The sequence below is a fragment of the Microcaecilia unicolor genome, chromosome 11, assembly GCF_901765095.1.
Source record: "Microcaecilia unicolor chromosome 11, aMicUni1.1, whole genome shotgun sequence".
Lineage (NCBI taxonomy): Eukaryota > Metazoa > Chordata > Amphibia > Gymnophiona > Siphonopidae > Microcaecilia > Microcaecilia unicolor.
In genome coordinates, this window is record NC_044041.1 from 32,544,018 (window position 1) to 32,568,186 (window position 24,169).

The 24,169-nt window shown below is 41.9% G+C and overlaps 1 protein-coding gene across 2 annotated transcripts in view; it reads right to left on the reverse strand.

Annotated features, from left to right (window-relative positions):
• MAPKAPK5 (MAPK activated protein kinase 5) overlaps nt 1-24,169 on the reverse strand; it is a 60,867-nt gene that overhangs the window by 31,810 nt on the left and 4,888 nt on the right. For both annotated transcript variants that reach the window (XM_030218119.1, XM_030218118.1), the window contains exons 2-4: nt 17,368-17,441; nt 8,960-9,035; nt 5,444-5,541 (exon numbers count right to left, since the gene is read on the reverse strand). In XM_030218119.1, the coding sequence (XP_030073979.1) occupies nt 5,444-5,541; nt 8,960-9,035; nt 17,368-17,441 (248 nt within the window). The remainder of the gene's footprint in view (nt 1-5,443; nt 5,542-8,959; nt 9,036-17,367; nt 17,442-24,169) is intronic.

The following is a 24,169-nucleotide window of genomic DNA, read 5'->3' on the forward strand; positions in this document are numbered from 1 at the left end:
GGACCTTGGACACCCAAACACAATAATGTGTGTCTTACTGGGGCACTCATATCTTTCATCGGTCCAAAAAAAAAAAAATCATCTTTTTTCTTTAGAAATTTATCTTTTCTTTTCTTTTTCAATTTTGAACTTTGCATACTGTGCTCTATGCATTCAGGTAAGTGGGGTTTTCTTAGTGGTTTCAATTAATTACAGTATGGATTTGTATGACAGTATTTAAGCAGTTTTTGTATGGAACAAGAGGGGATGTATGGTCTTGCCCTCATAACAGCTGGCAAACCTCCATTTAAAGCCATTAAGACTTCTGAGTGGATTCTTTTAGCTCACGCCTTTTTGGAGTCCTCCACTTAACATTCCTACCGGCGGGGTGCTGGTCCAATAGCTAGAGACAGACAAGGTCTGCAGGACTCTAGAGGACCTGTCTGTCCCTAGTGACTGAAAACACAATATTGAAGAACCACCCCTTACCGGCGAGCAATGCCGTTGGAGGACTCCTGCACAGCTTAGAGGGAACACTGGGTAACAGTAGCTCAACCTAAGTTTATTACCAGATATTTTCCTGTCCCTGGAAGGCTCACAATCTTAACTCTGTACCCGACACAATGGAGGATTAACTGATTTGCGCAAGATCACAAGGAGCAGCAGTGGGATTTGAACTCAGCTTGCTGCTCAGACCAGTAAGCTATTCCTTCACTCCCAGTAAACCAGTGTTTTTCCATGCATGCCACAACTTCATTTTATTTCTGAAAAGGAAGACGTCCACCAACGCATGGCTCATCTGTGAGCCTTTCCTAATGAACATACAGTGCCGTCAACCATGACGACCTCCATGCATCAACAACATTTTTAAGCCCCTTCCAGGATTCTATGTGATTTTATAGAAAGCCGTGTGGGACTACAGCATAGCATTCTGGTAATGTTTCTTCTCACAAAAGGATGTAACAAAAGAGAGGGAACAAAGTACAAACTAAAGTCCAAACAAAAAAAACAGCACCACGGGCCTTTAAAAATGGAACACAGTTCTTTAATGAATGAGCCTTGACAAAAAAAACCAAGGCATTTTCACTTTCTGTATCCATTTTGATACAGAAAGTGAAAGTGCCTTGGTGCTTTGTAGCTTTTACTACATGAGACGTGGGGTAAGGAATAATATATTGTAGAGGAATATATTCGAGTTATTCCCCAAGTTTTCCACGCCATCACTGTGACCCCTGACGCAGGTGCTAGTCACCGAAACACGGCCCGTGTCGGGTTTTTTTGTCAAGGCTCATTCATTAAAGAACTGTGTTCCATTTTTAAAGGCCCGTGGTGCTGTTTTTCTTCTCAAAAAAGGGCCAGAAAAACAGTTTTAACTGGTGGAATCAAGGCATGAATTCATTTCCTGGCCATGTTTAGGGTAGATTCAACTATAACTATGATGAGGACACGATACTATATATACAACATCGTACTAAGTGGAAATACACCATGCAGGCTCTCCCACATCCACTTCTTGGAAGGGAGAGTAGACAGGTGCTGACAGTATCTCCTAATCTGCATTCAGCTAGTTGAGACAGCAAAGATGATTTGTCCTCAGCTCACTCTCCAACTGCATCTCAAAAGGGGATGGGGCTTTAGTCTTCCTCTAAACAAAGTCAGGGAAGGAAAGATCTTGAGACACAGATATTCTTGGCCTTTAGTGAAGAGAACCTCAATGGAAGGTCAGTGGAGTATCTCTCGTCAAAGCAATATTAGTACATAAGTAGTGCCATACTGGGAAAGACCAAAGGTCCATCTAGCCCAGCATCCTGTCACCGACAGTGGCCAATCCAGGTCAAGGGCACCTGGCACGCTCCCCAAACGTAAAAACATTCCAGACAAGTTATACCTAAAAATGCGGAATTTTTCCAAGTCCATTTAATAGCGGTCTATGGACTTGTCCTTTAGGAATCTATCTAACCCCTTTTTAAACTCCGTCAAGCTAACCGCCCGTACCACGTTCTCCGGCAATGAATTCCAGAGTCTAATTACACGTTGGGTGAAGAAAAATTTTCTCCGATTCGTTTTAAATTTACCACACTGTAGCTTCAACTCATGCCCTCTAGTCCTAGTATTTTTGGATAGCGTGAACAGTCGCTTCACATCCAACCGATCCATTCCACTCATTATTTTATACACTTCTATCATATCTCCCCTCAGCCGTCTCTTCTCCAAGCTGAAAAGCCCTAGCCTTCTCAGCCTCTCTTCATAGGAAAGTCGTCCCATCCCCACTATCATTTTCGTCGCCCTTCGCTGTACCTTTTCCAATTCTACTATATCTTTTTTGAGATACGGAGACCAGTACTGAACACAATACTCCAGGTGCGGTCGCACCATGGAGCGATACAACGGCATTATAACATCCGCACACCTGGACTCCATACCCTTCCTAATAACACCCAACATTCTATTCGCTTTCCTAGCCGCAGCAGCACACTGAGCAGAAGGTTTCAGCGTATCATCGACGACGACACCCAGATCCCTTTCTTGATCCGTAACTCCTAACGTGGAACCTTGCAAGTTCCTCAGAAACTAATTCAGAAAACACTGGCTTAATTTATGACTAGGAATGCACCACCCCTGAAGCAAAGACCTCATGGCCTAAAACTTGATCCCTCTGGCACTGGGCCTGAATGATTTAAAGGGGCAGAAGAGGATCCTAGCTTCAAACCCATTTGACAGACTCTACACAGGTGGTGAAAAGATAGGCTCACAGTGATAGACCTGTAAACAGCACACGCTACCAGCACCACAAAGAGAAAGATCACTTAACGCACTAAGACAACCTCAATGCTCTTGGTGTATCGAGTAACTTGTCAAGTTATTTTTCTACCTGAATCTGCCCCCAAATGTGCTGCAACCAGTGCTTTCAAGTCATTGTTGAAATCTACAAACTAGACCTCTGAAGACTACAGTGCCTCTGTCTAAGCCTGGGAAACAGAGCTCACCTTAAAATGAAACTTCGGACAATGTATAACTTCCTGCACCTTCTTGCTTTCAAAGCCGTGCATCTAAGACAAGTGTCAATGTTTTGGAGCCCTCGGCTGGCAAAGTGCCAGCTCAGTGCTTGAGTACGCAGAGCTCATGACCCAACTAAAGGAGCCATAGAGGTTAAGAACCTCAGCATTACAACCTAGTTACCAGCTGATAGTGCCTTCAACGTTAGGCCATCAACGCCAGCTTCGATTAACTAGACCAGCAGTTCTCAAACCTTTCCTAGGAGACAACCAGCCTGTTGGGTTCTCAGGATACCCACAAAGAATATACATAAGACAGACTTGCATGCCTACTACCGCCATTAAATGCACATCTATCTCATGTATATTCATTGTGGTCTTCCCACCACCGAGCTATACTTTTTCACTAGTAAGGAGTGGTAGCCTAATGATTAAAGCAGTGGGCTGAGAACCAGGGAAGTCTGGTTCAAATCCCACTGTAGCTCCTTGTGATCTTGGACACGTCACTTAACCCTCCACTGTCTCAGGTACAAACTCAGGATGTGAACCTTCTAAGGACAGAGAAATACCTATTCTACCTGAATGTACACAACTTCGATAGCTTGGAGCCTACAGGTGGTACATAAGAAATTAAAATAAGGCAGAAAGCAAGATGAGATCTTTATTATAAAAATTTGATTGACACACTTCAAAACAAATAGCAAGGCAGTATAGAAACAATTCAAAATGTTGAGTAACAATATAAAATTAAACACAATATAAAACATCAAATTAATAATACAGAATAGACAAAATAGCATAAATTAACAGTAAAAAGAGTAGACAAAAGGAAAAAGCAAAAGAACACATCAATGAACTTCACAGTGGAAAAGTGAAGTAAAAAGAAAAAGTAATTGGGCAAAACTAAAGCAGCAATAGCAAAAAGTCTATAAAAATGCATGGCTGAATAACAAAGTCTTGAAAGCGCTTTATCTGGCTTTGGCTCTAATTTCTACTGGCAAATCTTTCCACAAATGTGGCGCTAAATGACGAACAGATGCCATTTATAGCAAATTGTGCGATGGTCCACAACTGAAGCTTATTTGCATTTGGGAGAGGAGCCACTGACCTGCTTCTTGGGCATAGTGAGGAAATACCAAAAGAAAAAAAAAATCAAAGAATCATACGAGATTTGGCTGAAAAGCCCATCAGCAACAGCCATGTCAAGAAAAAAAAAAAGAAAATGCCACAATTAGAAGAGATAAGTGTTTTTTTGGCTGAAGTCAGTAAGAACAAAGAAAAAGACCACTTATGCAACTCTTTGCAGCAAAGAAAATATCCAATGATTTCACTGGACAAAGAGAAACTGAAAGAAATTATGGCAGCACAGGAGAACTGCATATTGGCAATGAACAGCTTTTTGGTATTTCCAGCTCAAAATTCTATCAATGTTCATGACTTTGTATGGTCTTGCTCCACAATACTATGAATTGATTTATTATCTATAGGCCTGGTATGGCACTACATTCCATCAGGTGGAAAATTACTTTATATCCTTAAAGAAGGATTTGTAGTAACAGTGGACCTGTCAACAGGCTTCTCTATACGTAGGCCCTACCTCATGAAAGTCACATTAACATCCATTTAGTTAGTTTGCTTTTCAGAAAAAGGGAATAAAGCAAGTTTATTTTATACATACATGCCCTGTTTTTTTGTTTTAAGAATGTGTGTTTATTTTGTTTACTAGCCAGAGGTAGACTGACCATTGAAACAATAAGGCAGTGCCTGAGGGCCCACAGCGGTAGGGGGGCCCACTCTTCCCCAGTGTCCATCTTATTTCACCACTTGAAAGGTGGTTACGGGACCATGACCCTTATTGCCTAAGGGCCCAGATCACTATCAGTCTGCCCCACTGCTAGTTAACCTTTGCATTTATGAACCCCGCTGTGCATATTTCTTGGGTTTTAGAATTACGGATGCATTTTTATTTGTAGGTTGTATCATTTATTGAAGGCAAAGTGTCACACACCAACTGATTTATTTAGGTATGGAGAAAGATATAATGAGTAGGTGAACATTAAACGCGATCATTTTATAACCTTCAGTATGGAGATGCTGGGGAAGGGGCTTAATGCTGCAGTGCCTGATCTTGAGTGAATGTTTAGGAGTTGTGAGGTTGCATTTTTAACTTTGTGGTATTCATCCAGTTTTTAAAAAAAGCTTGTATACAACATTTACCTACGGGTGCTTGTTATATACTATTTTATTTTGACGTCTGTTGGATTTAACCTATTATTGTATTTAGTGCTTGTTTTGCTCTCCACTTGGAATATATCATGGATGCAGTATATTGCTTAAATATAAATGTGTTCAATATTTCCTGGTACAGAAATCCTCTAATAAAGTCTTATTTTCAACTTTTTGAAGAACTGAAAAATAAAAGACAACAATGCAATATTCTCCTCCTCTTGCTGCTAGCACACCTTTACCTTGGGCTGGACTCGTGAGGGAACTGCACACTGTTAGCATAAACTTCAAGAATCTGAACAATATTTGTATGCGTTGCACACATCATATGCAGACGTACCTTAAAGAAAATGGAAGAAAACATAACTGTAGCACAAGAATGGACCTGGTAACACAATCTTATTACTCCCAACCTAATGTCAGACAGTTGTGGAAGCCATCAGAGAAGCCCTCCACCCCCCACCCAAAAGAAAAGTGTGGTTTTTGGGGCATCTACACAAGCAAAACACTGTTGGATTTTTCTGACTTTAGAAATATTTTGGTTCATTTCAGGCATTAAGCTTATTAGAACTTTCTAATTATGTGTAAATCAATTGTACGCATATAATTTACAAAATTGCTTTTAAGTTACACTAATAAACTGAACATGTATCTGTAAATATACACAATATGCATCTGCAACCAGCCAGTCTTAAGAATCAAATCAGCTTTCTATATTCTGGACAAGGAATGAACCACTACCCTAACAAAAAAAAAAATTTATGGAAGGGAACTAAATGAAGGTGGGAACTCATATTTATTGTACACAAGAATAATTAGTAGCAGTGCTGCTCTCTCATTCTGACCAGACATGCAGTTGCATGCCTATTTAGGCCCCAGAAAGCAGACAATTTACATTGATCCTGGGTAATATTAAATGCAGCTGTGGTACTCTCAAAGCACTTTGAAAAACAAAGTTGCAAATGTAACTAAGTTATTTTTATTACAATTTCATGTGTAGAATAAAATGTTGCAAATAGATATATGCTAATCTAGCTATATACCAGTGCCTTGCAAGTCTCTACATCCTTGTATATGTTTCACATTCTGCTGTCAAAAACTAAAAGGTAAAGAGGTAAAGGGTCATGCATTTGCCGTACTGCCATTCTGTGGTACAACCAAAGTGGTTTACAGTTATACACAATTACAGTTTAAAATGCATTAAAGAGTTTCAGTAATTTACGAACTATAACTCTCTATACTTTCAAATGTGAAAAAACAATTATAGAAACATTCAAAAATTTAAAAAGAAACCAAAAGGACTAGATTGCATAAGTGTTTACTCTCTTACAGATAACTTAAATTAGTTCAATTTAAAAAAAACAAAAAAAACTACATATCATGGACTTGTTAATGCAAATAGTAAGTTGATTCCAATACTTTTGGATGTATAATCAAACCATTTCTTGAACTTGAAACAAAGATCTAAACATGCTAAAAACTTCAGGATAGTTAAGGCTAAAATAAAAGAAAATGTCAGCGAGCCTGAATGTCCTTTGAGGACATTGCTTCAGGGAGTTCTTTTTTTTTTTTTTAATTATGAGAGATGTCATGGTTGGATTCACCAAGTATGTTATGTAGGGTTCAAATAATCTGTTTTCTCTTATTTCTGTATGGTATAACTCTGCTGTTGTGTTTCATTGATTGATGTATCTTATTTTGAATACTTCAAAAAATATGTTAATTTAAAACAAAAAGATACTGTTTTGATCAGGCTATACGTCTAAGTTAAAGGAGACTACTGATTAAGTTAACTGTGAAGATGAAAAATTCCCTTAAAAGCATCACAAAGGTCTCTGACAGACTGGGGAAAAGGGTGATGACTGTTCCAACAATTTCAAGCTATACCACAAACATGGTCTCTATGGAAGGACGGCAAGAAGGAAGCCACTCCTGAAGATAAATCATATGAAGTGCAACATGGCATTTGCAAAGAAACACTCAGAGGACGGTGCATACAGTTGGAAGGAGGTTTTTTGGTCTGATAAAACCAAAGTGGAACTATTTGATCTTTGGAGGCATAACCAAACCACTGCTGTAGTATAAAGTGAATCTCTTCATAAGGTCTGTTAATAAATCCTAAACAATCAAATGCTAAGTGATATGTAGCATGTAACACATACAGCATATCAGCCTGCTAACACCATCCCTTACAGTGAAGCATGATGGTAGCAACATTATGTTGTTGGAATACTTTGCAGCAGCAGGGAGAGGGACTCATGTAATTGAGAGAAACATGGATGGTGTTAAATTTAGGCAGATCCTATAGGAAACCCTGTTCCACAGTCTGTCCTTGACCTGAGTCCAATGAGAAGATTCATCTTTCACCATGACAATGATCCTAAACACAAATCAAAACAAGAATGGAGTGGTTCAGCAATTTAAAAAAAGTGAATATCCTCAAGTAGCCCATTCAAAGCCAAGAATGGACTTCAACAGAAAATCTGTGGCAAGATCAGAAGACTGCAGTTTACAGATGGTTGCCAGCCAACTTAAACAGCTTGGGCTGAAGGTGGGTTGGGGGGGGGGGGGGGGGGGGGTGAGGAATGGATATAGTGGAAATATGTTTGGATGCTCATTGTTGTTATAATTCAATAAAAACTGAAAATAGGCAAGACTGGATCATTCCGCTGTTGGTACACACTTAACCTAAACAACTCATGGATGTTATTATAGCAGAAGGAACTTCTGCCATGTATTAAGGGGTGTGAAGGCTTTGTTTTTTTTCTTTTGACCGTTTCTCTTTTTGAGTTGCTCTTTCATATTCAAAGTGTACAGTATTGCAGATCAATGAAAAACTCTTACATAAAAAAAATATATAAAATTCAACATGCATTCAACAACAGAAAGTGGAAAGTGTGCAATAATGTGAAGACTTTTGCAAAGCACTGTAAAGCAATCCTGAAAGACAAATGAACATAAAAAGTAAAAATCAGCTTTTTGTATAGCATAAACATACTGTATGGCACCCCAAGAAAGCTTCCAGCATCTAAGTATTAAAATATACATTTAAATATAATCATACCATAGCATTTAAGAAAAAGAATATCCTAAATTATCTGGTCATCAAAAGATCCTCACAAAAACAAAAGTCTAAGTAAAGATAAAAACTAGAGAACTGATTAAATCAAAAAACTTTCCTAAATAAAATAATTTGCAAAAGATTGTTTTACGACACTTATTGTAGAATTACACCCAGTTCTTTTTCTCTTTAATTCTTATTCCTTCTTTCGTCTGGAGTGAACTCTGACTGAACCAGGGGCTCTCAGTCCAGTCCTCAGGACACACCCAACTAACCAGGTTTTAGGTATATTCAAAATGAATATGCATGATAGAGATTTGCATGCACCACCTTCACTGCATTAAAATCTCTCGTATACATACTCATTCTGGGCATCCTGAAAACCTGACAATAGATATATCCCAAGGACTGGGTGAAGATCATCTAACTTGGACATGCACATCTGAAAGCCAGCAGGAACATCCCACACATCTTACACCTCTTTACATACCATATAACCCTGTTTGGGGATACAGTGAGCTATGTGCTGGACTCGAGGGATGTATTAATACTGTAAGGCAAAATGTAACACCTGTGCCATACTGGTTAATTACTTCCTCTGGGAGGATCTCATTAACTACAGTCACTTGACTATATTTTTCCTGTCTACGTAATATTTTGTTTCTTCAATCAATACAGAAAACCAAGAATTATGTACCTCATTTCTTGCTTTTGGACGATCAAGAAGAATTTTCAGTGCAAACCTTTCTTGAGTGGATTTTTTCATACAGACTCTAATTTAACAAAATAAAGCATGCAATTAATCAACAGCCCCAGTAGCTCCTAGTATTCAAAACAAAGTTGCATAAAATGTTTATAAAACCATAAAGAGTACTCAACATTACAGAAAACCTCCTTAATATTAGGAGTATTATTACTGGACCTGATAAGATGTCTTTATGTGCTGGCTTAATGCACCTCCAAAAATCCACTATACCTCGAACACAGCTTCAAGCTACTTTTCAAACAACCAAATATATTCAAATATGTTCAGTACATCTTCATTTTACCATGATTAGGGCAAGTTCTGCTATATGATTAGAAATACGACTGTCACTGTCCCTCATCTGTCTACGGCTCAACAAACTTTGAGCAACAGGTCACTATGATGCCTAAAATTTGCATCTTGGTGCCCAGAATTTTGTGCCCGCCAATGATTTTTTTTTTTTAAGCCTGAACTGCCACTCATAAAATAAGAGCTCTTGTACATCTGAACATTTGGTTTTCGGTAGGTTTAAGGCACTTGGGAAGGGGGCAGTGTTCAAGTGCTGCTATACTGCTGGATTCTGCCAATACAGTACAGTGATGTGCTAAGAGCATAATTTATTAAGCTCTATTCCCACAGTCACGGAATGGGAAGACCCCGTAGATTAGGCCCTAAGGGGTTTTTTTACTAAAGCTTAATTCGAGTTATCTGCAGAAGGGCCCATAGGAATAAAATGGGCACTGCTGCAGATAACCCCCTAAAAGAGCTGCATTAAACCTTCTGGGGGAGGGGGTGGTGAGGGTGAAATAACTCAGTTACTGGCTTCTAGATTTTAAAAAAAAAGTTGTCTACATTGCGTGTTTCGGCCAACTCTTGTTTCAAAACTTGTTTCGCCTACTGATGATATGGAAAAATTATGTTCTTACCTGATAATTTTCTTTCCTTTAATCATACCAGACCAGTCCAGACTAATGGGCTGTGTCCATCTACCAGCGGAAGGAGAGAGAAAATAGTTCCAAGTAAACCGCCCCTTAAGGGTATCGTGCAGCCTGGAATGTTCAGTATTTCGAATAGCCAAGCAATGGTGCTCTGAACTCTAGAAGAAAACACAATTAATACCAAACAGGCAAACTCTTGGAGCCAATATGCAGAACCTCACTGTTCCTGCTTGGCCAAAGGCAACTGCAACCTCCCCTCACAGTAAAGTAAGCGAGAGGGAATGGTCCATACTGAGTTTGCTCAAGAACATAGAGATCTACCCCTGAATCCCGGGAAAGAACTCCTTGATGCCAAGTAACAGAAATCATACAGAGCTGGCACAACAAGTGGCAGGAGATTGAATAGAGAAGAAGTAGGCAGTGCTGTAGGACATCCCAGCACATTGAAGCGTTGTGGAACAGCCAGGGATACCTAAAGGAAACAACACTCTGACAGACTTTAGCCAGGGAGGGCCTCAGGACTGGTCTGGTATGATTAAAGGAAAGAAAATTATCAGGTAAGAACATAATTTTTCCTTCCTTGTCATCTATACCAGACCAGTCCAGACTAATGGGATGTAGCAAAGCAGTTTCCCAAAGAGGGGTGGGGGAGAAAAGAAGAATGCAGGTTGAAAAATCAACAAAGCTATACACACAGCAAAAAACTGATCAGCAGAAAAGGATCTGAATATCCGAATCACCAGGCTACCAAAATGGAAAAGAGTTAGACACTAGAAAAGGAACTGAAGCTGTAGGACGTAACACAAACGTCCTGAGCAAAAGAAAAATTACGTACCCCTGTCCTGAGAGTAGTAAAGGAAGCAGCAAAAGATACTCATGTCAAAGGAACCCCCTTGGAAGGAAGGCAACAGTCGTATCCGAGCAACAAGGAGAAGAACTGTCTCTCCTAGACCAAGATCCACTTCTCTGAACCCTGGCAGGACAAGCTGCGCTCCAGACGCCAGCAAGGAGCAGCGCTCCAGACGCCGACAAGGAGCTATGCTTCCTATGCAGACATAAAAATGTGTAGCACCTGCAGTCACAGAGCTGTGTTCCACTTCACCCAATTTGCAGAGAAGAGTTGTGCTAAACATACAGAGATGGAGCTACACTCAACAGGCAGTGGAGCTGCGCTCTGCACGCAGACAGGGAGCTACATTCCATACGCAAAGAGAGAGCTGCATGCCACACACAGACAAGGAGCTGCGTTCCACAGGCAGACACAGGACTGTGCCCCACGCTGAGACCTGAAGAGAAAGAACTACACTCAACATGTGACAATGGAGCTGCGTTCAACATGCAGAGATGAAAGGTTGCAGAACAAGCAGCGAAGGAACTTCACTCAATATGCCATGATAGAGTTGTCCTCAACATACAGCGATGAAGCTAAAGCCAACCCGGAACTGTGGACCCACGCTCAGCATGCAGCGATGGGAGCCGCGCACAGCATGCAGCGATGGAGCCGCGCTCAGCATGTAAAATGCATAGATGGAGTACCGGGGAACAGCCAGAGAAGAAGGTGCTGCCAGGAGGCCAACAGGAAAGGAGCACGACTTGTGGAAATGTAGACCTGGCGCTGCACTCCCCTGGCCCAGAGGGACTAAAACTACAAGAAGAGAAAGCCCCGTGCCCCAAGAGACACTCTCGGCCCTCAAGTGGTCTCTGAGCCACAATGACCGCCTTCCTAGGCAACCAATATAGAGCAGCAGTGAACGTAGAGAAAGAACTCCCACCAAGAGGGAGGTAAACATCACGGAGCTGGACTCCTCAGACCATAGGGAGCAAAATGCAGCTGTAAGGCAGTGAGGAAGAAACAACTCTCAACAGGTGTAGAAATATACTGTCACTTACTCTCAGTAAAATACAGGCCAATGGCTCAGGCTAAAGAGCTAGGCCTCTTAAAATCAAAAATCATCTCCGATACAAAATATATTTCACTGCAGCACAAGCTGAAGTGAGTTCCCAGAGAGCTGACAAGGGAGGGGGACTTTGCTCTTGTCAACAATGCTGGGACTGGCACCTGCAAGACGTCATGAGCGAAGATATTTTGGCTAATGCAAATTAGTAATGGGTCAGGTGCAAGTAAAGAGAGGGGGAGCTGAGGCGGGCAAAATTACCTGTGAAGTCATTTCTTCGCAGATGTTGTCCTAAACATAATTTGTTTATACTTCAACTGATAAGAGCCAAGAGCTCTAGTGAGAAAGCTAGGGTCCACTGAAATGAACAGGGTCAAAATGGTATAAAAAGGGCAGCCTAGAGGGTCTTAGATCTGAAGAAGAGAGAGGACTCCAGAAGGCTGTAGACATGTCGTGAATTGCTGTTCTACCATTTGACTGCCTGATTTGTCTGTACAACTTTTGGGTAAGATACCAATGCTATGAACTACATTACTATATCTACTGAATACTGGGTTTCTTTCCTATTGAGGATCCTACTACTGCTCTGTCTGTGTAAAACCGTCATGAGCAGATACAAGGTTGGGGTAATTAATTATTTGGAGGGAACATGCAATCCTTTACAGGATAGTAGAATGCCCATGGCTTCCGCTGCCCAAGCGGTTCTGGCAGACCTAATTATTTTCACAGGCCAGGAACAAACAGGAAGCTGGCCACTAACACCAAACTGAGGAAAAACCAGCTAAGGGAGAGTCAAACTCCAGACCTAGAACAGAGCCACTTCCCTGCAGAAAAGTAGAGAAAAGCGCAGAGCTAAGAGGCGATAATCCAGATGCACAGCAATAGATCTGCTCAGCAGGAAAGAACTGCGCCCCTTACAGAAAAAGGAAGGAGTGCCAAATGTGCCAGGAGAGAGGCGCCTGAAACTAGAAAAGGCAAAATCTGTGCCAGGCTAAAACTCCCACCCGAAAGCAAGGGAAGCCAGGAAGAGCTGTGGCATACTAGTCCTAAAAAGGCACATTCCCGTAAAGAGACACTGAACTGAGTCCAAGCAAAAGCCTGGCAACAATGGTGCTCCCGAGGGTACTCAGAAGAGGGATCTGAGCTAGCAGCTGCACACCAAGGGCAACTCGGACCCCCACCAGAAGGAAAGTACCCTGCAGACAAACCAGAGCAGACAGGAGGGATCCATGGGGACGAGAGAACCAGAACCTCCCTAAGGAAAGGAGGAAAAACTGCTACAAAAACAAGAATCAAATAGCAGGGGCATATCAAGCAAGATGCCAGAAGCAGCAGAGACCGGACGATCTGAAAAAGAACTGACCAACAGACGCTCAAGGTTGACAGGAATGAAAAAATAGCCCTGGACTAAAAAGACCGAGCCTGCAGCCAAACAGAGCCAGCGAGAGACTTCCCCTACTTTGGAAATGGCAGACTAAGACCGCCGAACCACAAAGGTAGATGTTCCAGCAATGGGCCCGCCCTCTGAACCAGTCGCCGTCTAGGACTGTGAAGAGGAGAAAAACAACTGAGTTTCGTGATCCAGACACGAGCCGTACCCCACAAAAAAAAAAATCATCAAAGCAACTGGTACTAGCTCAGAAGGGTCCAAGATCAGAATCAGACACTTCGCAAGTGGCCCCCTAGGCCAAAGGCGGGAAAATAAATCAGGTAACAGGCAAGAGAAAGGAAAAACAAAGTTTCTTCTTTTTTTTTTTTACAACCTTCTTCACTAGTGACAGGAATAAATAAAGGCTTACCTCAGAGGCAGAAATTCAGATATACCTACCACCACAGAAGAGAAGAACCCCACAGGGGAGACAAGGTACTCCATGCCACAATCAACCATCACCCTGCTAGAAAGACAGCCAGGAGAGGGAGGGGAGGGAACCAGGGTCACTGGATATCACCCTAGCTGGCAGATGAGGAACTCAGGACCACTGAGTTTCATCTAAAACTAGCCCCAACACGGCTACCAGCACACCCCTGGCTCCACTGTCACCAGAAGAATCTGGGACAGGAGCTACCAGCCAGCAATCCAGAGCAGCTGAACGATCCGTCCACCATCCGCTAGGAGACATAGAAAATACTGAGTATTCTAGGCTGCACGATACAATTAAAGGGCGGTTTACTTGGAACTATTTTCTCTGTCTCCTTCCGCTGGTAGATGGACACAACCCATTAGTCTGGACTGGACTGGTATAGATGACAAGGAAGTAGTAAATGCCATTTTAGTAAACTGTCTGCAATGCCGTTTGTTCTTTTCTAGATCACTGACTATTCTCTCCCATACAGTACCAATTGCTACTGTAAGGAGCCCCCATATCTGTTCCCTGTGATTTCCTGGTCGTCATAGAGCTCAGTGGCAGCATCATCTTGAGAGGCATTCACTTTGCTAAATGCAACATACCAATGATAGCATGGGTTGGCAGTAAAGCACAAATATCATTGCCAGAGAATGAGTCCCTGCCATTGTCCACACCCTGGGTGAGAACCTGAAAAGGGCAGCCAATTGCTTCTCAACTATAAATATATAAAGAGCAATCTGTTAGACTGGCTTGCTGATGTAACTGGACTTCAGCATTTCTTGTCAAGGGTCAAAATGACACTGGGGCTAATAACAGTAGCCCTTCTGGGATGACCATAGGAGTAAGACCATGGAGATGGTATTAAAAAAGAAATGGAATGCTAGCCAAATTGGTACTTAAACAAAAACGTTAATCATGCACCAAACAAAATTCATCCTATGGTCAATAAATAAGACAGTTTAAATAGCACTAACACTTTAAAGTACCTGCATATAATTTGTACAGTGTTGTGTAATTCTAGTACTGCTATAGAAATAAGTAGTAGTAATAACCTGCTTTCCTGCAAGTTTATTAGCAGCTGTAATGGGAATGTTAAATTCTTTCATGCTCTCGATCTAATTGGCCCATGCTGGCTACTAGACGTGGGCAACTCAAAAATGTTTGTTTAGTTAAATTTCCTGTGTTGTTTTACAGGAATTCTTTTATTTCCCATTTCAACAGCAACATCAGAAAGAGCATGCGATCTGCCAGTGTGTGTACTCTTTGCGAAGAATGAATACTCTTTTCTGTTTGAGGAAAAAACTGGATTTTTAGTTTTATTTTATTTTTCAGCCTAAATCTGACATGACACATGGGAAAAGTCATTTCAAAACAAATGGCCATCCCTACAATGAAATTGCAAGCACAGCATGAACCAACCAGATAGCTGTGTTCATAACGTTCTTCCTCATCCACACCGCTTTCCTTTGGGTACAATTACAGGGGAACAAATAAGTAGAAAGACACATAATTAAAAGGGAGTATTTTATATGATACAGGGTGCATATAATCATTATCAGTTTCTGAAACACATTACATAGACGGCAGTTCCCTTTTAAAGCAAGACAAGGAGAAATGAGGTCTTATCTGATAATTTTCTTTCCATTAGTCCTTCTCACTATTCCAGAACCTATCATAGTAACATAGTAGATGACTGCAGATAAAGATCTGCAGATAAAGATAAAGATGGTCTCTTCAGGCTGCCCAACAAGATAAACCCATAGCATAAAGTATGGTGCGATACTATATATGCATCCTTGATCTTGATTTGTCCTTGTCATTTTCAGGGCACAGACTATAGAAGTCTGCCCAGCACTGGTCTTGTTCTTTAACTTCTGAAGTTGTCTTTGAAGCCCCCACTCCAGCCTATCCAAATCTGCCCAGCCATGATCAGGGCACAGACCGTGGAAGTCTGCCCAGCACTGGCCTATCTTTCCAGCCACGATGAGGGCACTCGCCTTGAAGCCGAATCTGTCCAGCCATGATCAGGGCACAGACCATAGAAGTCTGCCCAGCACTGGCTTTGCTTCCCAATTACTGGTGTTGCCATCTAATCACCACTAACCTTGTTTGGTTCCATGCCTTTTATACAGGATTCCTCTGCGTTTATCCCACGCGTTTTTGAATTCCATTATTCCCTTATATAGTACTGAAGCCCCGCCCAGGGCATCCCAGGATGCACTGGGCAGGGCGCAGCCATTCTGACGCAACGCTTGCAGGAGGAAATGCGTACTCCATCCTGCTTCCATACACAAGGGGGGCTTGGGGGACCACTAGACGACCAGACTAGGGTGGGAGGAAGGGTGCAGCTAAGGGAGGCTTCTGTTTGTGGGGCGAGGGGTCATCGGAGGTTATTGCTTGCATCAGGGGGATGGGAACACCCCATGCTTATAGTGTCCTCCTTAATGCCTTAGCAAACCCTAACGCTAATGGCCTCTAGTACCCGCATCATCTTCACCCAGGTTTGGGAACCACTGACATAGGCACCTGAACTACAGCTATCCAAGTGAGAGGTCTGTGCTTTCATAAAATGCACTTTTCAGTTCTTCAGGAGCCATAAATTACTCTTAGAAAGAATGAAAAGCATTTCACTTGTTCCAGAGAAGTAGCCGTAGACAGCCTGCCTAGCCAATCTCTTGAGAGATGGTTACACTATGCCAAGCAACTTCCATCATAGTTGGGAAAATAAACTGGAAAAATGGGGAAAGTCCCTGGAATGAACTTAAAATTCATACACAGATCTGCTCAGATACATCAGGAAGCAAAAAAAACACAAGTCAAAAAATTAAATCACACCCTCTCTCAAAAACTGTACTGATAATGCAGATAACATGGACACCAAAGGTGTGTTATTACAAAGTGAATGAATTCTGTTTTCCCCATATACAGGGAACAACATGTAACATAGGATCATTATTACCTGGACTGTTGATCTTCAAGTTAAAACACATGCATGACTGTGCTCCAATAGCCCCAGCTTCCTGCAAGTCTGAACAATGGCTACAGATGCTCGGGGTAGAAGCTCCTGATGGCATTAGCACTTTTGTTGTATGTAGTGACTGGCAAGCGGATACAATTATTTTGCTAACAGGTCTGATGGGGAGTAAAGCTTCTGCCACAGTTTAAAATGCTATGACAACCCCCTCCCTCCACCCAATATTTTTAATTTAGTATAACTGATTTTACCCAGCATTTTTCTCCTGCTGTTTTGGGTTTCTAGTCCCCCTATTTTAAAATCTTCTCTGTTTACTTTAACCCATTTCTTGCAACAATAGACCTCGGCTGGGTGGGGGCCATACGCCGGGGCTCCTTCCAGAATCCTAAAATCATAGAAATCTGAACCTGGCCACTTAGGTGTTGCCACTGCAGGATGAGTGAGACTTATCTCCAAATGACTGTGAGTGCTGTCTCTGCAGCAACCCCACTGAGCCAGGAATTGGAGCTCAGCTCCCTCTGTGCAGCAGAATGCAGCTCCAACACTCAGCCTCCCTGGGCCTATCAACCTGCCATTTTCCATTTTAAACACGATTTGTAATATTTATTTATATTCCTAATCTAGCATTGCCTGCCATCCCGGAGCACAATACAATTCACAATGATTAATTTAAAAAAAAAATTGCTCACAGAATGCATTTTCTTACCTCACAGGACCACTGATGCCAGCACCCAGCTTTTGAGTCCAGTTAATATTGTACTCTTCCAAGATGGAAGTTTCCTAGTAAAGAACATAGAATTATCCCCGATAAGAAACAAATCTTTGGTAGCAAAATAACAAAGGCATTTCAGCTATTTCACTTAGAACATATTTTTACACAATATATTCCCATTCTATTTGTGGGATTTACTAAAATAATGGGCTTTTCAAGTGCCTTTAACTCTATAGTGCCCAAATCACCACCTTGCCTTCAGCATAATTCAGAGTTCAGGGGACCAGTACAGCCTGACATGCGACTTCAGAAGTAGCACCAGCCGCACTCCAAGCTGCAAAATATAGCTCCACTCTCCCTCCACCCCACCCAAAAATTTACTGAATATCACTGAGCACTCAGAAAGCCAATAAGCTAAAATGTTTACAAATAGTTAACAGGAAAATTAATTGAATGAAGCCCCTAAAACAAAGCTCATACGTATTAATTCTGTATTACTACTCTTTGAAGTGTTTAAGAGAAATTCACACATTATCAATTAAAAGTGATGTAAGGTAAACAAGATGCCTGAATTTAAGTGGCATGACAACACATTATTGCTTGAACATGAACACAAAAATATTAAATTTTGAATTTTAACTTATTACATTTATAAACACACCTATACCTAGCTGAAGGTACAGTAACAATCATAAAAGCTTTCAACAAAGCCATAATCATTGGGCATATACTAACGCTTCTGTAGATACAAAGGAGAAAATCTACCCTTACCTAATCATTTCCTTTCCTTGAATCCTGCTAGACAAGTCCCAACTGACAGGTTATAAACCAAAATCAGAGGATGGAAGCAGAGAGTTGAAGATTCCGATGGCAGTATAGAAGGTGGTGCAGCTAGAAATATTCCCAGTATACTAATGACAAAGCTAAGAATTAACTAAAGGCATCTATGTATGCAGGGACCCATTATCAACTAAGGAGTCCTCTGCAGACATAGAAACATTAAAATAAAATTATGTATAATGAACAGGAAAGGGCAGCCTGAAGCTACAGACTATCAGGACTTCGTCATCTTCCCGTGCAGATCCTCGACTGGCCTAGCAAGACTCAATAAAAGGAAATCATCCTGCAAGGGTAAATTTCTCCTTATCCTTCCAAACCAGTCTAGACTGATGGATGTACAAAAGCTTTATCCCACAAGGCAGGATAAAGACACTCTAAAACATGGCTCAGCTAAAGGTAACATCTCCTTCTGCCTGAATATCAATCTTGTAATATTTTACAAAAGAATACAGAAGGATGGCCCGTTTTGCAGATGTCCTCATGGCCGACCACTTGAGCTTCTACCCAAGAAATCACCTAGTTCAGTTAGCATCAAGACCTGATGGAACCTCTTTCTTATTGAGGAGGTAGACTCTTCCTATGATCTCCATAATCCAAATGAGCAATAATAGATTTTGAGGCCACTTTCCTTTTGTTCAGCTCATAAAACAATATAAATAGTCTATCTGACTTAAGAAAAGAATTTGTGACCTCCAAATAACACTAAAGGGCTCTCCATACATCCAGCTTACGAAGGGTTTGGGAACCTGACATCCCACTCTGAGAAAGCTGTAGTATGATTATCTGATTTAGAAGAAAGGAGTATAGCCTATCTGACTTTGTGACCTCCAAATAACACAAAAGAGCTCTCCATACATCGGCATCTTCAGCTTTCTCAGAGTCAGACAAGTCAGGTTCCCAAATCCAGCTTATGAAGGGTTTGGGAATCCGACTTGTCTGACTGAGAAAGTTGAAGTATGATCATCTGATTTAGAAGAAAGGAGCAAACACATTCATAACAAAGGAAGGTATTATTCTAATGTAAAACAGAATCAGCTCAAAAAAGGACAAGTTTGACTCTGCAACAAAGTATGTAATTCAGATACTCTCCTGGCTACTAAAAAGACTTTTTTTTACCATTCCTTCAGTGACAAATGCTTCAAAACCCTTGCGACCAAAATAAGGTCCCAAGGGAGCACCATCCCTCACAATGGCGAATAAATTTGCTTAACAGCACATAAAAAACAGCCCCTGTGCAGCACATTAAAAAAATAAAATAAAAACAGCCCCTGTGTAGCCAGACAGACCATCAATACTACCTTAAACAAGAGACAGCCACTACCTGAACCTTAGAGAATTAAGGACTAAGCCATGGTCAAGATCCTGCTGAAAAAAAAGGCCAGAATCGATGGCACATCTGCATGCATCAGAGAGATCTTCTGATGAGTACACAAGACACAGACATATGCCAGAGATATAGAAAACTGAGAAGCCCTCAGCATGGTTGCCATGACAGAGGAATGGTAGCCTCCATGCGTCAGGCTCTAGCTCTCAAGGACCTAGCCAGAAGTAATCTAGATTCCCCATGACTGGCCTCTGCCACAGGAGTCTGTGTCCCATTGGAAACAGAACTGGAAATCCTACCAGTAGCTGAACACTGGCAGCACTGGCCATAGTACTCCATGATCACATGGGAGGTTTTGCCATTTTCCAAAAAGCCAGAATATATGGTAAATTTGATTTTGTTGTTAGATCATAATAGAATAAGGATTGCAAGGCGCTACTTAGAGCCAACATATCCATGCATGAAAGGTATAGTATATAAATCAATGATATCAGGTTTTTTCCAGTGTCAAGCGGCTAAATACTGAAATCAATTACCTGTCAACGTCAGTATGATTTCTATCTCATTGGTCTTTTCTATTTTCAATATCCGTATTAGTTAAATATTGTAGCTCCTGCGTATGCTCAGTTTTGTTGTAAACCACGTAGAACCTTTCTTGGGGGAATTGTGAGGTATAAAACTAAATGGAATGGAATAAAGGAAGATGCCTCAATCAAAGCATTAGAGGGGCCAAACTCATTCACATCACAAGGACAATATTGCCCAGGTACTGTTACACTTGCTGTGTATTGCCTTGAGTGAATTTCTTCAAAAAGTAAATAAATCTTAAATAAAATACGCTTCCTTGAACTTCAGCAACTGTTTCTATATACTGATTCCAGAGTTCTATATGCATGATGCATAGTGTGCGTCTCTGAAAATAGGCATTCCCATTATTCCAAATTCTGGTAGCTTCAAAACTGCTAGTGTTGCAGGACTGCATAGACTATTGCTTCCACTGGCATCCTTTGTGATCTTGGACAACTTACTCTTATCTTCCATTGCCTCAGGTAGTTATACTGAGAGATCTTTAGGGCAGGGGCTTATTGTACTCAAAAGTATTCAGGACATAACACAAAAAACACTCAAAGAAACAAACCCGAGGACCTGATTCAATAAGGAGCCAATATAATTGCAATTATATATACAGACGATATATGGATTTTTAATAAAAGTTAGCATCTGTATGATTGTCTGGTCTTGGATGTGCTTTACTATCAAACAATGGAGTTCTCTGCTTTAGTTTTATGTTTCTTTATGTATTACACATTGTTTGTATTATTTGTTTACTTGTACACTGTAAACTGTTTTGATTTTAAGAAGGGTTCCAGAGGAGATCCGGGAAATTATAGACCGGTGAGTCTGACGTCGGTGCCGGGCAAGATGGTGAAGGCTATTATTAAGAATAAAATTGCAGAGCATATACAAAAACATGGACTGATGAGACAAAGTCAGCACGGATTTAGTGAAGGGAAGTCTTGCCTCACCAATCTAATGCATTTTTTTGAGGGGGTAAGCAAACATGTGGACAATGGGGAGCCGGTTGATATTGTATATCTGGATTTTCAGAAGGCGTTTGACAAAGTGCCGCACGAAAGACTCCTGAAGAAATTGCAGAGTCATGGAATCGGAGGTAGGGTATTATTATGGATTAAGAACTGGTTGAAAGATAGGAAGCAGAGAGTAGGATTGCGTGGCCAGTATTCTCAGTGGAGGAGGGTAGTTAGTGGGGTCCCGCAGGGGTCTGTGCTGGGTCCGTTGCTTTTTAATGTATTTATAAATGACCTAGAGATGGGAATAACTAGTGAGGTAATTAAATTCGCCGATGACACAAAATTATTCAGGGTCGTCAAGTCGCAGGAGGAATGTGAACGATTACAGGAGGACCTTGCGAGACTGGGAGAATGGGCGTGCAAGTGGCAGATGAAGTTCAATGTTGACAAGTGCAAAGTGATGCATGTGGGTAAGAGGAACCCGAATTATAGCTACGTCTTGCAAGGTTCCGCGTTAGGAGTTACGGATCAAGAAAGGGATCTGGGTGTCGTCGTCGATGATACGCTGAAACCTTCTGCTCAGTGTGCTGCTGCGGCTAGGAAAGCGAATAGAATGTTGGGTGTTATTAGGAAGGGTATGGAGTCCAGGTGTGCGGATGTTATAATGCCGTTGTATCGCTCCATGGTGCGACCGCACCTGGAGTATTGTGTTCAGTACTGGTCTCCGTATCTCAAAAAAGATATAGTAGAATTGGAAAAGGTACAGCGAAGGGCGACGAAAATGATAGTGGGGATGGGACGACTTTCCTATGAAGAGAGGCTGAGAAGGCTAGGGCTTTTCAGCTTGGAGAAGAGACGGCTGAGGGGAGATATGATAGAAGTGTATAAAATAATGAGTGGAATGGATCGGGTGGATGTGAAGCGACTGTTCACGCTATCCAAAAATACTAGGACTAGAGGGCATGAGTTGAAGCTACAGTGTGGTAAATTTAAAACGAATCGGAGAAAATTTTTCTTCACCCGTGTAATTAGACTCTGGAATTCGTTGCCGGAGAACGTGGTACGGGCGGTTAGCTTGACGGAGTTTAAAAAGGGGTTAGATAGATTCCTAAAGGACAAGTCCATAGACCGCTATTAAATGGACTTGGAAAAATTCCGCATTTTTAGGTATAACTTGTCTGGAATGTTTTTACGTTTGGGGAGCGTGCCAGGTGCCCTTGACCTGGATTGGCCACTGTCGGTGACAGGATGCTGGGCTAGATGGACCTTTGGTCTTTCCCAGTATGGCACTACTTATGTACTTATATTTGACCACAAGTAAAATGGTATATCAAATGAAATAATATATACTAACTTCTTTCTCCTATGTTGTGTCTGAGAAAATACTTTGACTCAGACCCACCATAACAAAGAAAGGAACAAGACAAAGTATGTACTGGCTATGTTCTAATTCACTACATGCTTTGGATGGGCTGCTTCCCACGTGTTACATTAGCAGAGCAATGAGATGATCCAAATGCAGAGCATAACTCCCTACAGTCCCATTCCACTCAGCACTCTGTGCCATTTCTCTTTGAAGTTAAGCACAGCTAGCTGTTTTGTGACTTTATCAAGCAATGTCATGGCAAGTTTGATCTTAATATGTACAATAGTTTCTATGGCTCAGCAACTGGGAATGCTCATACCAGGTCCCATCAGGATATAGTTATCTCCCTCTCAGAGGCTCCTAGGTCATCAGGAAAGCCACAATGAGCATCCAGTTCTGCGCATTATGTCTGCACATTTATTAACTGGCACTTGAAGATAAAGTATTGTGAATGGTCAGCTAAGATCATGTGATTGTGCAGTATGATTTGCCTGACTGTACACAGTTATTCAGAGATTTCTATCCAACTAAAAAAAAAAAAATCAGACATAGCATTTTAACATGCTTTTTCTCCCCTTAAATAATCCCTTTTGTGAAGCAGTAAATCCCTCCTAATTATAAAGCAAAAATCAGTGTTTCAGCACTTCCTAGAAAGTAAGCCCTGAAGTGCACCGAGAGCTGTCATATCTACCAGCCTCTGCCAAAGGAGCCTCCAACCCCTAGGCAGAAGAAGATGGTCATCTACCAGCAGGCGCCAGAGATCTGTGTACCAAGGTCTGTGGGGCCAATCCAGTGCCACCAGGAAAATCAAATGAGGAGACTTGCAATCCTGCGCAACACTTGACCCACAAGAGGACGTGAGAGAACACAGAGCTGCTCCGCTACTAGCCAAGGCTGAAACAGAGCATCTATCCTTAGAGAAGCTGGATCCCTCCATCGACTCGAGAAGCCATCAAGTCAAACTGAGGCTGCCCCCAGCAGTCCACTATAAGCTGAAAGGTCTGTTGCCCCATCTACCACTCTCCCAGATCCAACACAGAGCAACTGAGAAAGTCCGCTTGCACACAATATCGACCACTGAAAGAGACTGCAGATGCGCTTCCACCTAATGGCAGAGGCTCGCCACCTCCAGGTCCCACCCTGTCTGTTGATGTACGCTACTGCCGCCATGATGTCCAACATTACTCTGACCTCTTTCCCTTCTAGAAATGGTTAAAACTCCAGCAAAGCCAACCTGACTGCCCGGGTCTCCAGGCAGTTGATGCACTGTCTGCCCTGTGCTACTCACTGCAGACAGTGAGCTCCCCAGCTGAGGAGACTCACATCCATGGTGACCAGCAGATCCTGGATGCTACATCAAAAGTGTCGTATGCGTCTCCGGCCAAAATTTTATGACACGCCTTCTGCTGTTTAACCAGCAGGCGAAAAGGTTCGGCCTGCTCCAGAGGGAGGGCATCAACCAAAGTAGACAGCTGCTGCACCAAGTTCTGCAAGTGGATACTCGTGAAGAGCTGGTATGATTGTATACGGGCAGCGAGCATAGTGGCCTGATACATTTTCCTCCAAAAAGAGTCCAAGGTCCTAGCTTCTCTGCCTGGAGGCGCCGAGGCATTGTCTCTAGTATCTTGGCTCTTCTGAGGGCAGAGTCCACCATCATGGAGTTGTGGGGTAACTGAGACCTCATTAACTCAGGATCCCCGTGGATCTGATATTGGGAATCTGTCTTGGTCGGGA